Source organism: Schistocerca americana, chromosome 2 (assembly GCF_021461395.2).
Source record: "Schistocerca americana isolate TAMUIC-IGC-003095 chromosome 2, iqSchAmer2.1, whole genome shotgun sequence".
Lineage (NCBI taxonomy): Eukaryota > Metazoa > Arthropoda > Insecta > Orthoptera > Acrididae > Schistocerca > Schistocerca americana.
Genome location: NC_060120.1, coordinates 1,097,008,337 through 1,097,026,343, shown reverse-complemented (window position 1 = coordinate 1,097,026,343; position 18,007 = coordinate 1,097,008,337). Strand labels below are relative to the sequence as shown.

The following is an 18,007-nucleotide window of genomic DNA, read 5'->3' as shown; positions in this document are numbered from 1 at the left end:
TGCTTCTCACAGAAGAATACTGTGTACTATAAGACAAACTGACACAGTGGCGGTTGCAACTCTGGTCAGCCGAAGAGCCTGTAGATATCTAAGTTAATGAAGGTACCTGTTGCTCCCATGTCTCCTTGAAATTTGACCAAGCGCCCATCCACTATCAGTGTCAGCAAAATACACTGGGTTGACATGTGGAGGGCATATGGACAGCCCCATAGTCCAACAAAAACATGGCTTTCTGATGACCAACTTGTGGCCTGGTGACTGTCATAAAATTGTTACTAAATAGCTTACTCGATGATATGCCCCATACGTGGCCACTGTACGTGGGTAATCTCATTGAACGTGCACCAAAAGACTATCACGGAAGAACCATTTGGAGATAGGAAGGAGAGCAACAACAAGGACCCAAGAAATACTGTGAGTTTGAGTTGTGGTGTTGCGATTGACACGAACCTCCTGAGCTTGACGTGGGTCAGGTGGGCATCACCACAATGCCACTGCACAGGGATTGTCAACAGGGTCAACGTGTGATAACCCAGAGAGCTCCACAGGGCATTGGACGCAGTTTATCATGCACATCTAATTGTGCCACCTACCAGGTGTCCCAAAGGGATGTCTGTTGCTGCCACTGTAATCTCATGCCATCCTGCAATCTGGGCAGTATCAGCTAATGAAATATTCAAAACGGTCAACATGCTAGCTTGGACTTCAGTTCAAGTGCTAACCAATCACATCCAGAATTAGCATATGAGCTATCTATCACATTTGGAAATTAAAAATGACACTGCATGGGAGATGCTGCAAATCAGCTATCCAGTCCATATAGAACTGCCCAGGGCACTTTTGGTGCTGATTAAACTGCAATTGTGCCACCAACGCATCAGTGTCGTGTCCGAACTACTGCAAAAGCAACCAACAAAGTTCATGAATGTTGAATTTCTCAGCCTCGGTGGAAGGCAAGGATTTTGCATAATGTCATATAACTGTTGATTTCTGTACAACAAGAAGGTGACTTTGTGGACCGGATCAACTATAATGCCTTACGTGGCAGTCCGGTGAGAACTCTTAACAGGTAATTTTTCCTCTTTTCTGTAGACTGATTGAAACTGGGAAATGGCATCAGAAGTGGTGAGGGAATGGGGAAGAAAAGTGCATGGTGAATGCTCAGCTCACCACCTGCCTGGAATGGGTGTGAATCAATTCTTTATTTTGGTTTAGCAACACTTGCAGCAGCTCATACTACTGTAGGTCCAACTGTTCCTGCCAGCATTGTAGAAAGGGTGGATCTGTGGTGACCCAAAATTAACAATATGAAAAGGAAAGGGAAAAAATACAAGCATCACACACATAAGAACATTCTTCATCACCACTTTAGTGTCTGCACAGGCAACAAATGCCTCTAAACTACACTGTCAGTGTGAGGTGCTGTACAAGGTGACACTGGCTCGACAGTGTGCTCGGAAACAAAACTACACTATACAAAATTAAAACTCGCTATGTGAGTCAATCTGTGGCAAAATGGAAAATCCAAAACAGCATTAGAGATGTGCATGGTGCTACTCATGCCAGGCCATCTGCCACCAGTGATGTCTGCTGGTGGGGTACTAAATACCACATTTCAAAAGCTTCTTTTCCTTGTTGTGTGAACTGTCTGTCATTCACATTTCACTTCTGCACAGTGCTACACTTGAGACAGATAGTTTCAGAAAATATTTCCTAATTTGTATCAGATGTTAAAAAATTTATGTTTTTTAGAAAGGGGTTTTTTGCTACTGCCAGTCGGCAATTTAAATCCTCTCCACATTGGCCATTGTCAGTTATTTTTCTACCCAGATAACAGAACTCTGCCCCTACTTTTTGTTTCTTATTTGGTAATCTAATTCCCTCTGCATCACTTAATTAAATTTGTCTGCACTCCATTATTCTTGTTGTTCTTTTGCCGATATTCACCTTATAAGCTTTCTTTGACAGATTTTTCCGAGTACTTTACGGTTTCTGACAGAATTATGTTAATGCTTCTAACCGTACTCATTTCTTCTCCCTGAATTCTAATTCCTTTTCCAAATTTTGTTGTTGGTTTCCTTCACTATTTGCTCACTATGCATCTTGAATAACAGTAGGGATAGGATACAACCCAGTCGAACCCTGCTCAGCTACTGCTTCCTTTTCATATCCTTTGACCATTGCCTGTTTTCTGTGTGAATTGTAGATAACCTTCCACTCTCTGTATTTTATTCCTTCTACATTCAAAGCTTCAGAGAGAGTGTTCCATTTCTTCAAGGCTCAATTTGTTCTTTCTTGATCTCAGCTTCTACCAGACTTTCCATTTTTCTGCAAATAATTTGTGCCAATATTTTACAGTTGTGACTTAATGGACCAATGTTTCACTAATATTCACACCTCTTGCCAACTACCTTCTTTCTTATTGCAATTATTACATTCTTCTTGAAGTCTGAGGGTATTTAACCTGCCTCATATCCCTTCTTATTGCTGGGCCTCCCAAGGACATCATCAATTCTGAGGGTATGTCATCTACTCGAAGAGTATTCTTTTGCCTTAGGTCTTTCAATGCTGTATCCAGTTCTTCTCACAGTACCATATCTGCCATCTCATATTCAGCCACTTCCTCTTACTTTTCTGTAATATTGTATTCCAAGTTCATTCCTATTGTGTAGACCTTCAGTGTGCACCTTCCACCTTTCATCTTACTCTTGTTTGTTAAGAACTGGCATAGCATGTGAACTGTTAATATTCACACAGCTGCTTTTCGCCAAAGTCTCTTCTCTTTTCCTGTGGATGCCATTTACCTTTCTCATACACACACACACACACAATTTTACAGCTTTCATTTCTACTCTAGAAATTCCTGCTTTGCTGTCTTGAACTTCTTGTCAAACTCATTCTTTAAATTTCTGTATCCCCTTTTGCCTGCTTCATTTGAGGCAGCTTTATGTTTTCTCCTCTTGCCAGATAAATTCAATATCTTACATGTTATCCAAGGATTTACAATGGGCTTTGTCTTTTTTAGACCAGTATTTGATCATCTGTTTCCTTCACTATATCGTCTCTAAAATCTCTCCATTCATGTTCTGTTTTATTCCTTTCTCCTGCCTTTCAGTCAATCATTGCCTAATTTTCTATTTCAAACTCTTGACAACTTATCCAGTTTCAGTGTCATCAGTATCCTTCCCGTCTGTAATTTCTTCAATTTTAATATGCAGTTCATAACCAATAATTTATGATTAGAGTTCATTTCTGCCCCCATAAACGTATTTCATTTTAAAATGTGATTTCTATCTACATCTCTGTCTGACTAGTGTTTCATCTGTTTGGAACCTCCTGATTTCTTCAGATCACTTCCACATATACAGATCCCATTTCTGGTTCATAAATCAAGTATTAGCAATGATTACATAATATTCTGTGCAAAATTCCTCCAGGCAGCCTCCCCCCCCCCCCCTCCCCCCCTGCACATTTGATTCCTTTCACCCAGTCTTGTTGTCCTAATCTGACCTCCTCTTTCTTTTCCTCCTGTCAAATTCCAGTCTCAGAACACAATTATATTTTTGTCCCCTAGAGGAACTGGGAGATGAATGAGCTTGCACAGGATAGATTAGCATGGAGAGCTGCAGCAAACCAGTCTCAGGACTGAAGACCACAACAACAACAGAATGAACTTAATAATTTCTTATCTCATCATCAGTTCTGTCCATATCTTCCTCACGCACAGAGCTAGCATGCAAATATGATTGTACTACTGTAGTGGGTTTCAGCTTTGTGTCGATCTCAGTTCACTGTGCTGTTCATGTAATTCACTAGCATTCTTATTTTCTTGTCAGTTATCAGTCCTGCTACCACATTACCCCTACTTGATTTTGTGTTGATAACTCTGTACTCACATGACTAGAAATCTTGTGTTTTCCTGCCAGTACACTTAACTAATTCCTAGATTTACTTACGTGAACACATTGGTTTCCCTTTTCAAATTCTCTGACCTAACTCTAGATTAAGTGGTCTAACAGTCCATACTCCAACCCATAGCATGCCTAATTTGCTTTTTCTGATAAAAAAGTAATCTTGACTACTCCACACCCACATATCTGATTGGGGACAATTTTACCTCTGCAATATTTTTCCAAGAGGATGCCATTATCGCAAAACCATACAGTAGAGCTAATGTCCTCGGAAAATATAATGGCTTCAACTTACTCCTGTTTTTGACCATTCTGAGGCCATGTTGGGTACGGCTACATGACCAGATAAGACAATCATCGAATTTGTTGCCATTGCACCTTCTGAAGATTATGATGATGATATAGTTGTATCTACTGTACGGCTGCCTGTATCATTGAGGCACATAAGCCACCCAACCACATCAAGGTCTTTGGTTCAGAGAAACGTAGCACCAGCCTAAATGAAGTCCCACTGTGAATTCCATTCTCAGACATGTGATATGTTAGTTGCTATTAATAAGCAGTTGGAAATCAACCAGACTGCTGTCAAGCAATCGGAATCTATAGATGTGGTGGGGAGGTTACTAAAACACCCATACCAGTGATACCAAAGGTACATCAAGTACTAGCCTCTTCATTGGATACTTTCTTCTCTACAGGAAGTACAGGAATCTATCACCAATCATCCACTTGACAATGGCTTATCAGTGATAGGCCTCGTGGTCCCGTACTGAGAAGAAAGAGAGCAGGAGTAAGTCAGAGCACTATGCCCATCCCCCTAACCAACAAGTGTGACATACTGTCTCTGTTGGCTTTTGTATCTCTCTTGATTACAGTAATGAGGTCACTATGCTGTTCCTAGGAGGTTATCAGCATTCATACTGTCTTAGTCATTACTAGCTAGGGTACCCCGCTTCACTCAGGGAATTGATATGAGATTGTATGGTAGCTGGAATAAAAGGATAAACTTTAAAATATAAGAGGTAAAAAAAGGAATGTATTCTAACTGTTTACATTAGTTGTTTATATACAACATTTTTCATTTTGTTACCTGGAGTATACACATAAAAAATTTTCGAATTTCATATTCGAGAGCAAGCTACGTACAGTTGACCATGACAGAAGCAGGACTCTTTGAGGTTGATGCCACAATATTTTAAAGTGTGTTCTTGTGATTTGTTATTTGTAAAACTGTAGGCTAATTTGATTGGAAATGGCAGTATTTTAAACTGGAATGGAAGTTAAGTAGATATCACTGATATTTGGGGGATAAGTAGTTTGTGCCCTTTGTACTTTCCAGTCGTAAGTTCAGCTTTGATGATATTATTAGATAGCTTTTTGACACCATCCTTGTTCCTTTACATAGGTTTGGAGAGTTGAGATGTCTGAGTAGTGCAATTGGATGTCCAATTTTAAGTCAAAGGCAGAGTAATGGCATTCCGGGTACTTGTAAAGAGCTTAGAAATTCTTTAGGGAAATGCACACCTTCTTCAGTTTTTACCATCATGTCAATCAATTTGTATATTCTCTCTTCATCAGGAATTATCTTTTGGATATTATTGTCGATATTGTCAACAATATTATTTTTAGTTGCCTAAATTTCCATTTCAAATAGCCAGTCCAGATTAGTATCATTGTGAACAATGTATGGATTACTTTGGTCAACGAGTTTATTTTCAGCAGTGGCTGTGTTGCAGAAGTCACTGTTGAGTTTAATGAGGCCAGTTGTCTGGTCAGCAGGATAAGTGCCTTTGCCTATTTGTAAAAGTTGTTGAGCAAAATGTGGTGTTGTTTTGTCTTTTGATAGTTCAACCCCCATGTTTTTTGTTAGTCACAGTATTTGTATGTGTGGCCAGCAGTGTGATTTTTTAAGCATGCCCTGGTCTCGTTTGCTGATATTGACTTGGGGATAATTGGAAGTGTATGTTAAAAATCTGAGAATATGAGTAGAGCTCCTCCCATCACTTCAAAGTTTCTTGTAATTTTCTGTCCATGGCTTCAACTGATGCTCTAATTTCATTGCACATTTCTCCCAGAAGACAATTTTAGCTTACTTTAGAATTTCACCCCGTCCAGATGCTCTGGAGATTTTACACATTGGGAATTGTTCTTCTGCCATATTCAGTGGTAATTGTAGGGCGTAATTGGCAGTTCATCATCCTTCCTTAAGTGTGGCTGCAATGCCAAGTGAGGCCAGTGCAATTTTGATGTGTTCTTTAGCACGTATTTCTGCCAGCAATAGATTTATTAGAAACTATTAGTAAAATTTTCCCAGTCCTACCTGCCATGTCCAAGTAAATACCTCCACCAGAGTTGTGACTTTGGTCCATGATAATGTAGTAAATTCTCTTTTGATTCCACTGACGAGTGGTTTGTTCTGAGCAATGTATTGAAATAATTTGTTGATGTTGTAGCTTCTTTCCTTTGTAATTTCAAAGTTTAGCACATTGATACCGTTTTTTCATGGTGCTTGCATCCCAAGTTGAATTAAGATATGCTTGTCTTCCGCTAAACATTTGTCTTCTAGGTGAATGAGTGTTTCATTGTAGATGTCATCACTAAATTTGATGGTGAGTTCAGGATGAGCTTGTCAGATTTGGTACAGTATGTCATCACTCATACTCTCTTTGAAGGAGTCTCATAGATGTTTTGAATACAGGTGGGTTAACTTACATGTTATTGGAATTATGGCGAATAAGTCTCTCATTTATTCAGCTGAGGCTGTGTATGAGGCTTCTTGTAATGTTAATCTCCAGTGGTTGTCATTTTCCAGTAGTCCTAAGCGTTTGCAGGCTTCTCTGTTTCCTTGTTGTAATTGTTGTGTTCCACATATAATAGGTGGGAGCGTCAACATATAGTAACATTTTCACGAATGGACCCATTTGGCACAGTTGGTTAAAAGCTATTAAATGTTGTGTTCTGAGGTGATTCACTTGCAGTTTTTCTGGTGGTCTCTTTTGTGAAGTAAACTCTCTGTCCATTCTCCAAACGTACTTCTAGATGTTGCACAGTTGGTTCACATTTATGTATGGGAAAACTGAAAATGTGCCACACTGCTTCATTACCATTGATGTATCATCCCATTAGGTACATAGGGGTATTGTCATTTGTATTTTGTTGTTCACTGTCTTTGGCTATTTTAAATACTGCCATGTCATTGCTTTTGTCACATACTTACAGACACACTTGATACATTTCACTGAATTGCTGAATTCTATGTTTATGTGTGTTTGGAACATTTTGAAAAGTGTTACATTGGTTATCTATTTCCAGTTCGTCACTGCCTCATATTTGTATTTTTGCTCTGAAGCCAGCATTTTTGTGTGATTGCCTTCTGTATGTGTGGTAGCCATCAACTTTGGTTTGTGTGTCATCCAAGTATTGGTTTGGTTTTTTTTTTCTATATTTTCCATCATTTGTACATGATGAATTATAGTTTAATGGACCACAAGGTCGATGAAGCAAACTTTTCGTCAGTTCTGGAACTTCTTGTGGATTGGGAAATTCAGCTTAGATGATTTTGTCAATATCCATTGAATGAATTCTGTCACATAGCCATATAAGATTGTGTGAGTGAGGCAGTCAGTTTTGCTGTTCAATTGTGTACATCCAGCATCTAATGGTTCCAGAGATGTAATATATTGTGATGACTTTAACAAATCTCATTTGTTTTTGTCAGAAAACACTGGCTATTATGACATGTTGATGCATGGGGCCTTGTCTGTATCTCAGTGGTTGTTTGATTTCTGCCCATGACGAGTTGCATGTGAATGTTATGAAGAGGTTTAGGTTGTCCACATTTCCTTACTTAGGTCATAGTGTCTTGACTGAATTTATGTATGTGTCTTGGACTTCCTGTGTATGATGACGGCAAGTTACCATTGCTCCAATGTCATCATTCTTTCTGTCATTTATGACTGTGTCTCGAAGGTGGATGTATTTTTCTATGCATAGTTTCTTCTGATTCAGTCTTATGTACAGCATCCATTCCACTTTTGATTTTGCATTCATATCTACCAGGAATTCTTGGAATAAACGGCAAGTATAGAAAACATCTCTTATCACTAAGCAGTAAGCAAAGAACTCCTTGGAAGTGACTCTTTTGTTTGTTTCTCTGCCTATTTCAGGTTGGATTTGCCTCACATTAAAATGATATCTGTCCTCCCTGTGCAGAAATATAAATTGATTTTGGAGGGCATCATATGAATGGTGTGTCTCTAAAATGCATTGTAGTCCTCTTCTTTGTTGTGCAATAGTTTCATGTCTTATGTTATTATTGTCCACAGATATGATGGTAATTTCGTCCATCTGAGGTGCATTGAATCAATGTTTGTGTCCCCTGTGTGGTCTTCTGGCAGCTCAAATTAGAACTTCATAGTCATCAAAAATCATTCAGTCTAGTACTGTTTTGAATATGTGAATCAGATGATTGTATTTGTGTAAGATCCTCAGTACACTTCGGACTACTTCTTGTCTCAATGCGCTGATATTTGTGCATTTTGATCAGTTTCTGCTTCTTCATTTCCAATATGTGCTAAAAGTTATGGTCTTCATTGAATGGTGGTAGTAATGATCCCATGTTATGATAGATTTGTCCTTGGATGGAAAAAACATAATTGTTTTAATCTCTGTTAGTGTTGATTCCCCCCCCCCCCCCTCCCCATGAGCCATGGACCTTGCCGTTGGTGGGGAGGCTTGCGTGCCTCAGCAATACCGATGCCTGTACCATAGGTGCAATCACAACGGAGCGGTATCTGTTGAGAGGCCAGACAAATGTGTGGTTCCTGAAGAGGGGAATTAGTGAAGTTCGGTGGCAGGAGGAACAAGACTTTTGGTCAGGTGAATTCAGGGTTATAAATACAAAATCAAATTGGGGTAATGCAGGAGTAGGTTTAATAATGAATAAAAAAATAGGAGTGCGGGTAAGCTACTACAAACAGCATAATGAACACATTACTGTGGCCAAGATAGACACGAAGCCCATGTCTATGATGAATAAATTGATGAAATGTGTGATGAGATAAAAGAAATTATTCAGGTAGTGAAGGGAGACGAAAATTGAATAGTCATGGGTGACTGGAATTCGAGAGTAGGAAAAGGGAGAGAAGGAAACATAGTAGGTGAATATGGATTGGGGGTTAGAAATGAAAGAGGAAGCCACTTGGTAGAATTTTGCACAGAGCATAACTTAATCATAGTTAACAATTGGTTCAAGAATCATAAAAGAAGGTTGTATCCATTGAAGAAGCCTGGAGATACTGACAGGTTTCAGATAGATTATATAATGGCAAGACAGAGATTTAGGAACCAGGTTTTAAATTGTAAGACATTTTCAGGGGCAAATGTGGACTCTGACCAGAATCTATTGGTTATGAACTGTAGATTAAAACTGAAGAAACTGCACAAAGGTGGGAGTTTAAGGAGATGGGGCCTGGATTAACTGACTAAACCAGAGGTTGTACAGAGTTTCAGGTAGAGCATATGGGAACAATTTACAAGAATGGCGGAAAGAAGTACAGTAGAAGAAGAATGGGTAGCTCTGAGGAATGAAGTAGTGAAGGCAGCAGAGGATCAAGTAGGTAAAAAGATGAAGGCTAGTAGGAATCTTTGTGTAACAGAAGGAATATTGAATTTAATTGATGAAAGGAGAAAATATAAAAATGCAGTAAACAAAGCTGGAAAAAAGGCATACAAACGTCTCAAAAATGAGATCGACCGGAAGTGCAAAATGGCTAAGCACAGATGGCTAGAGGACAAATGTAAGGATGTAGAGGCGCATATCACTAGGGGTAAGATAGATACTGCCTACAGGAAAATTAAAGAGACATTTGGAGAAAAGAGAACCACTTGTATGAATATCAAGATATCAGATAGAATTATAAGCAAAGAAGTGAAAGCAGAAAGATGGAAGGAGTATATAGAGGGTCTATACAAGGGCGATGTACTTGAGGACAATATTATGGAAATGGAAGAGGATGTAGATGAAGATGAAATGAGAGATATGATACTGCGTGAAGACTTTGACAAAGCACTGAAAGACCTAAGCCAAAACGAGGCCCCAGGAGTAGACAAAATTCCATTAGAACTACTGACAGTCTTGGGAGACCCAGTCCTGACAAAACTCTACCATCTGATGAGCAAGATGTATGAGACAGGCGAAATACCCTCAGACTTCAAGAAGAATATAATAATTCCAATCCCAAAGAAAGCAGGTGTTGACAGATGTGAAAATTACCAAACTATCAGTTTGTAATAAGTCACAGCTGCAAAATACTAATGCAAATTCTTTACAGACGAATGGAAAAACTGGTAGAAGCCAACCTCAGGGAAGATCAGTTTGGATTCCGCAGAAATATTGGAACACGTGAGGCAATACTGACCTTACGTCTTATCTTAGAAGAAAGATTAAGGAAAGGCAAACCTAAATTTCTAGCATTTGTAGACTTTTGACAATCTTGACTGGAATACTCTCTTTCAAATTCTAAAGATGGCAGTGGTAAAATACAGGGAGCAAAAGGCTACTTACAATTTGTACAGAAACCAGATGGCAGTTATAAGAGTCAAGGGGCATGAAAGGGAAGCAGTGGTTGGGAAGGGATTGAGACAGGGTTGTAGCCGCTCCCCGATGTTATTCAATCTGTCTGGGCAAGCAGTAAAGGAAACAAAAGAAAAAATTTGGAGTAGGAATTAAAATCCATGGAGAAGAAATAAAAACTTTGAGGGTCGCCGATGACATTGTCTACCGTATCTTCCTTCGTCGTTGGCGTTGTCGTTGTTACCGTGAGACACCGTTATACCAAGAGGAAAGGCGCGTCGATCTTAGAGCATGAGATATGATGACCTTAAGCCATTGACAACACACAACGGTCACGGTAGCAACTGATTCCAGAATAGCCGCAGTAGTTAGGATCTACAAACTATCCCCTCTTGACCAGGTCCCCAAAACTTAACGTAACGAGATCCCTTCAAAGCAAATTGTCATAACGATCGTCTATAAAGGCTTCGTACAACGAGAAGAAATGTTACAGTTTATGGAATAATAACAGATACGACCAAACTGTCTTGTTTCTTCTGCTTTATTTAACATAACTTTGTCCACAGTTTCATTTCACATTCACCACTCATTCACTGAAACCCTTTGATGAACAGTTTTGGTTGCTTGACACCAACAGTCAATGATAATGATGCAGCTTTCCTCCTTTTTATAAATTGAAGCCTGCTCTCTGCGATATAATTAAAAAAAAAAAAAAAAAAAAAAAAAACAGTCTCAATTCCACGTCCCTCGTGAGATGCGAATAAACTTATCCCGGAATTGACCGCCCTGTAGGTGTACTCAGTTTAATGACCACACTTCGCTGTCCGCTATTTCGCGTAACTGAATGTCCATTTGTTAGTCTGATTATACATTGTAGCTATGTAAAATTCGCTCCTATATTTTTCACAATGCACAATTAGCACTTCTTTACTTGTTTTTTTTTCTAAGAGTAAACGGAAAAAAAAGACACCATATCATCGGCTTAGTTGATGTAAAGCAAAACACCATAATATGCCCAATTTTACCTCTTCTTATAGGATTGGCTACCTTACTCATTAATTTACTACATATTATTTCCAATAACACTAAACAGGTATCGCCGTTATATTTTAATGGTATTCAAAAGCATGTTACTATTATGACCGACCAAATCGTAACAAATCGCGCGGCGTGCATTTTCAATGATAACTTTACGCTATTCAAGTTCCGTTACAGCTATCTTGACTCATAATGTTACAATTGTTATTCTATCAGAGCCAGCAAAGGACTTGGAAGAGCAGTTGAACGGAATGTACAGTGTCTTGAAAGGAGAATATAAGATGAACATCAACAAAAGCAAACGAGGTTAATGGAATGTAGTTGAATTAAGTCGGGTGATGCTGAGGGAATTAGATTAGGAAATGAGACACTTAAAGTAGTAAAGGAGTTTTGCTACTTGGGGAGCAGAATAACTGACGATGGTCGAAGTAGAGAAGATATAAAATGTAGATTGGCAATGGCAACGAAGTGAAATGTGGTACTACAGAAGAATGCTGAACACTAGATGGGTAGATCACATCACTAATGAGGAGGTATTTAATAGAATTGGGGAGCAGATGAGTTTGTGGCACAACTTGACAAGAAGAAGGGACCAGTTGGTAGGACATCTTCTGAGGCATCAAGGGATCACAAATTTAGCATTGGAGGGCAGCGTGGAGGGTAAAAATCATAGAGGGAGGCCAAGAGATGAATACACTAACCAGATTCAGAAGGATGTGGGTTGCAGTAAGTACTGGGAGATGAAGAAGCTTGCACAGGATAGAGTAGCATGGAGAGCTGCATCAAACCAGTCTCAGGACTGAAGACCACAACAACAACAGTGTTGATTGAAGTGACACCACCAAAAGCCATCTAGAATAGGTGTTGTACACTTCTATATCTTGAAGAAAGTTTCTGGATTCTGGAGTTTCCCAATTGTAAAATTTCTGCGGAGATGCTTCTAGTGGTGATAATCAAATTTCTCAGTCATGCAACAGAATCCAGATGTCCCTCTACTGAATTTTTTTGTGTTCCAAAATTGCCAGATGTTATCCATTTTTCCAATTACGATGTTTTGGTGTTTGTTATATTCTTTTGTCAGGTTGTAGTGGATTGCATAATTTGTTAGGTTGTAGTTTTCACTTGTCTTCATCCGCGCTTCTCATAATGTGATATTTTCATGGCTGGCTTGAGTTTGCAGTCTTTTATTATAAGACTGTGTTGCAATTATTAATGCATCAATCCATTCATTTTGTTGTTCTTCAGTTTGTCTGCTTCTCACTGTGCTCATTCTCATTCATTGGGATCTTAAATTTGGTTCGTGGTCTTCGTCTGTTTCATTTTTTCACTGTTCATTTTGTTTTCACAGTTTTGCTTCAGAACTGGCAAAATCTCCTCCTCTCTCACATTTGGGGATTGTCTATAATATTAATCAAATTAACTTTTTATTAACAAATATGTTATTAAAAAAGCTAAGTACAATTTATAGACTTTTCACACTTAACACTTTATGTTTGATTTATATTCAGTCACTGTATCACTATGACTACCCACACTTCACTGTTTGTTTTTATTCACTAACTGTGCTACTTTTTCAGTTCCTCCCCTCGTGACTCATAAGAAAATGACTTTTGAACCCACAATGGGTCTTGCTTTATATACCCCTACCAATGGGTAGCCCCACCAGTGGCGAATGCCAGAGCACCCCAAAAATTCTTCGAACAGTCCACAATGTTCCAAAACATTGAAGAGTGTTCGAGAATGTTCCACAATGATCTGGGATGTTCTGGGGTATTCCCAAACCTTCTGGAATCTTCCCAAATGTTACAGAATATTTCCAAATATTCCAGAACATTGCAGAACAATCTGCAACTTTCTGTAATATTGTGGAATGCTCATGAATACTCTCAAATATTCTCAGATCATCTCAAATGTCCTGGAATGTTCCAGAAATTTCTAGAGGGCAAAATTTCCCAGCCCTTGTATATTCAAAAGCAACCGCTTAAGCTAAAAACAGATGGGGGATAGAGGGCTACCACATCATGTTACTCACTTGATTGTACCAGGACTTTTTCTGAGTTTTAGTGGCACGCACATTTTACGCTTTTTATAGATATTTTGATTAGACCATTTCTGCATTATCCTTCAATGATTTTGTCTAGGGAACCTTGTACTTACCTGACTAGAAGTCCTGACTTTCCTACCATCACACTTCTCTAATTCCTGTTATATCAGGGTGTATACGACCCGGGACAACCGGGTGATCTGGGAATTTTTTCATCCGGGAAAAAACCGGGAAAAAAACCAGGAATTTTTTAGAATTCCAGGATATTTTTTGTTTTAGTTTTCAGTTAAATTTTTGATATTTTGACTGATAAGAAATAATACTCTAACAAAGGATATAACTGCATCCCGCTACTGCAGAATAATTCTGCAACAATAAAACATGAACGAGAGAAAAAAACTAAAATCAAACTTAAAGTGCAAAGGAAATGCATCTAGTACACAACAAAACACAGTGCTCATACAAGTGTTTGTCAGTAGCATAATGTGTAAAAGGCTTTAGGAAGACTATGCAGTGCTTTGTAACAACAAATTGCCTCTGATGAGCGGGACATCACAACTGTTTACATTTAGATTCGTTTTAGCAGTTACGAGCGCCGCCCATGTGCATGCACAGTTGATTCACGCATGTACCATCTCCCACTTCTGGCTACAAAAGTGTGGTTGTTATCTGTGTAAGCAAGCAGCAAGATGCTACCTGGAAAAATTTTACTGGCGTGCGCAAGCTGTCATATTCACTGGGAGCAAACGGGGTATCTGCCCCGGGCGGCAATTTCAGTCAAGCATTAATAACCTTGTGGAACAATGAAGATATTTTTGTGGTTTGCTAAAGAAACATTGCTTTATTAATTTTTCCACTCAGGCAGTCAATTTATTTGAAACGAAGTGTTTAATTCTACACTATTGGCTAGTTTCAACTGTTCGCTGCATTTTGAAAGAGCATGTTTTCATCTTATAGCACATATGGCATTATGCCATAATAAAGAACAAAAATGAGATAATGCAGTACTGGTAGTCCAAGAAAATTTACAACTCAATCTGGACTTACGAATGGGCACTTTAAGCCGAATTATGCATTTTAGTATGGTTCACGAAATTCCTCTGATGTCTTGTTTCTTTTATGACATAATGTAAGATATTTTAATGTTTTACACGTACAAACATACAGGCTTCCTGCGTCATCGTAGCTGCGCAAGCGCGGTGAAGCCTTTTATCTGGCGCTCTCTGTTAACTGCTGAAACGAACCTCTTTCTAAAAGGTCATGGGAAAATATTGTGAATGATTGATTGAAAAGCATTACTTTCAAAGTAAATTTCCTTTTACGCAAGATGAAATAAGTCCAAGAATATGCGATGAATTTCTTATTCTTAAATCACTGAGCGTTCGACTCTCATTTAAAAAATGTTCAAATGTGTGTGAAATCTTATGGAACTTAACTGCTATGGTCATCAGCCCCTAAGCTTACACACTACTTAGCCTAAATTATCCTAAGTACAAACACACACACCCATGCCTGACGGAGGACTTGAACCTCTGCCGGGACCAGCCGCACAGTCCTCGACTGCAGCGCCTTAGACTGCTTGGCTAATCCCACGTGGCTTGCATTTAAAAACCAAATGTTTGAGGATGGCCATTTAGTAAAAATTTTGAGTCCAGAAGATCAGACATTTATGTTGGTATTAAAAATTTTACTGACACATTTGTGTGATGCATCTTAAAGTGTAACACACACAGAAAAGATCAACATTATACGTGAAAGTTTAGCTTCTCTTGCAGCTTATTAATCGTCGAAACCAATATTACACGTAAAAGTTCTGCTTTTCTTGTAGCAACACTATGTATATTAATTTACATCATTAACTTTTTCTATTTGTGTGTACGCACTACTTAACAGTGATAATGCTATTGGCTGACTCCATCATGTGTCCTAAGCTCTGAATATCCGCTGTATTGGCTGGCGAGATCATGTGACATGAGCTATGACTGTGCACCGCAATCTTGATTTCAATGCTTCGGAAAGTAGCATGCAGTGTTTGGTGGAATCCGAATTTATACTTTTGTAATACAAAAATGTGCAGCGTACATGGTCTTTTTTTCTGAGTTTCATTTTCTAGAGGGCTGAAAAATTTTACGCCGTTGTATAAAACCACAACCATTCAAAGGACTGATAAGTTTTACAGTTCCAAGGAAAAGTATACTGTCACTGAACAAGGAAAAAGTGTATTTTCACCCAGGAGAAAGTGTGTTTTCAACCGGGAAATCCAGAAATTTTTTTTCCTTGTCCATGTATACACCCTGTATATCTAACTTCAATCTATGCATTTTTTATTTCAAATTACGTAACGGAGACATTCAATTAAGATATCAAACATCCCATGTTGTGACCCATAGAATCCCAGTTTTGTCTTTCCTGATGACAACAACCTGTCATTCTTAATGCTCTCACTCTTATATGAAAGTTAACTCCTTGTTTTTTTCCCTACATTTCAAGGTCCATAGAATATGACTAATGTAGTATAATGTCAAGTTTTAATTCTAATGAAAGTACAACCTTTAAAGTAAAACTCACTTTTTGGCACAGCACTTAAGATAATTTTTTTGAGGCACAGATTATTTTCCAGCAGAGGCAATGAAATGTCTGCATTTTCTTTTGAATGAGGTGTAAACCCTGCTACCAAAATAAACAAAAGATGAACACACCCTGCAATAGCAAAACAAAGCACACAAAGTAACGAGATGACAGTGTTTCTTCACAGCACAGTGACATGAATATATTTGCTTCTTCACAGCACAGAAACATGAATATATTTAATGCACTGAAAGTGCTGTATGCTGAAATCAAAGACACACACGTGGAAGAACAGGAAGAACGAAGTTAACAACAAAAAACTGTAAGTAACAACAAGAAAGTAAAGCATGAAAATTGTTCATGATCCCAGGAAACAAAATTGTAAGAAAAAAAAAATCATATTGTTATGGTGACCACTGAAGATGCTTTACATTAAAGCAAAATGCATTTGGTCTTAATAAGAATTTCAATGCAGTGGAAAAAGACAGTAATTAACCTATACAAATTGGAGCTGTGAACTACAGAGGAGCTCTTCATATCAGAAGGCATGTGTGTACCATAGTGGAATGCAAACTAGGGCATAGGCAGGTGGAGGACAGAACTAGCTGAGTTTTAGGCCAGAGAGATTACTGGAACAAAGGATATGCTGCAGGAAGAATTTCCACAAGTGCAATTCAGAATAGCTGATGTTGGTGGGAAGAATCCAAATGGCATAGGCTATGAGGGAGTCGCTGAAGTGAAGCACATCATTTTGAGCAGTGTGTTCAACAAATGGATGGTGCAGCTCCCCCTTGGCCACAGTTTGGGGGTGGCCATTCATGTGGACAGACAGCTTGTCAGTAGTGATATCTGGGAAGAATACAGCACAGTGCCTGCAGCTGAGTTTGTAAATCACATGTCTGCTTACAAAGGTGGCCCTGCCTTTGATGGGGTAGGTGAAGCCACTAATATGACTGGAGTAGATGGTAATGGGAGGGACGTGTCTTGTCTATTGCAGGGATATAATCCATGAGACAAGGGTTTGGGAGCAGGGTGGAGTAGAGATGAGCATGAACATTGCACAGGTTAGGTAGGCATGGAATACTTCTGTGGAAGAGGTGCAGGGGACATTTCTCAGTTCAGGACAGGATGAAAGATGGTCAAATCCTGGCAGAGAATGTGATTCTCTTGTCCAGTCGTGGTTGGTACTGAGACATGAGAGGTGCTTCTTTGTTGCCCAACCATGTGTATCTGAGGGATGTCAGATGAATGATGAGAAAAAGCACAGGAAATCTGTTTCTGGACCAAGTTTGGAGGGTAATGTTTGGTCTCTGAAGTCCTTAGGGAGACCCTCAGTATATTTGGAGAGGTATCGCTCACTGCTGCAGATACATAACCTACCCTCCTATATAAAAGACTTCAACCAATTTGTCTCCTGACTCTCCACAGGTCCTGTTCTTTTACCACCCTGCACTCTGCTCATCATTAATGGTGCTACCTCCCCTCTGGAGCAACACCTCAAATGCCCATTGTGTTGCTTATATTGATCACTAGTTTTCCCAAAACCCAATTGACTCCAAACCTACAACCTTCTGGTCATGATAAGTAACTACAGCCTCACCTGCAATTCCTTCTCCTTTGCAGACTTGAAGCCGTTTACATACAAACAGATTCTTTGTATAGAACTGGGTATATGCATGGTACCATTCTCTGCTAACCTGTTCATTGCTATCTAGAGCAGAAGTAGTCAACATTTTTTTACTTACCACCCACTTTTGTATATTTGTTAATAGTATAAGTTTCTAACCACCAACTGGTCTGTCAGTAAGGGTGATTTATAAAGTAAAGAAATAACTTTACTTTCTAAAATTTATACACCAGGTTAAAACACAA

The 18,007-nt window shown here is 38.9% G+C and overlaps 1 protein-coding gene across 1 annotated transcript in view; it reads left to right on the top strand.

Annotated features, from left to right (window-relative positions):
* The window catches only part of LOC124594696 (dynein axonemal heavy chain 3), a 1,186,267-nt gene that overhangs the window by 1,138,008 nt on the left and 30,252 nt on the right, over nucleotides 1-18,007 (top strand). Inside the window, exon 65 of the mRNA XM_047133063.1 lies at nucleotides 11,956-11,969. Within this exon, the coding sequence (XP_046989019.1) occupies nucleotides 11,956-11,969 (14 nt within the window). The remainder of the gene's footprint in view (nucleotides 1-11,955; nucleotides 11,970-18,007) is intronic.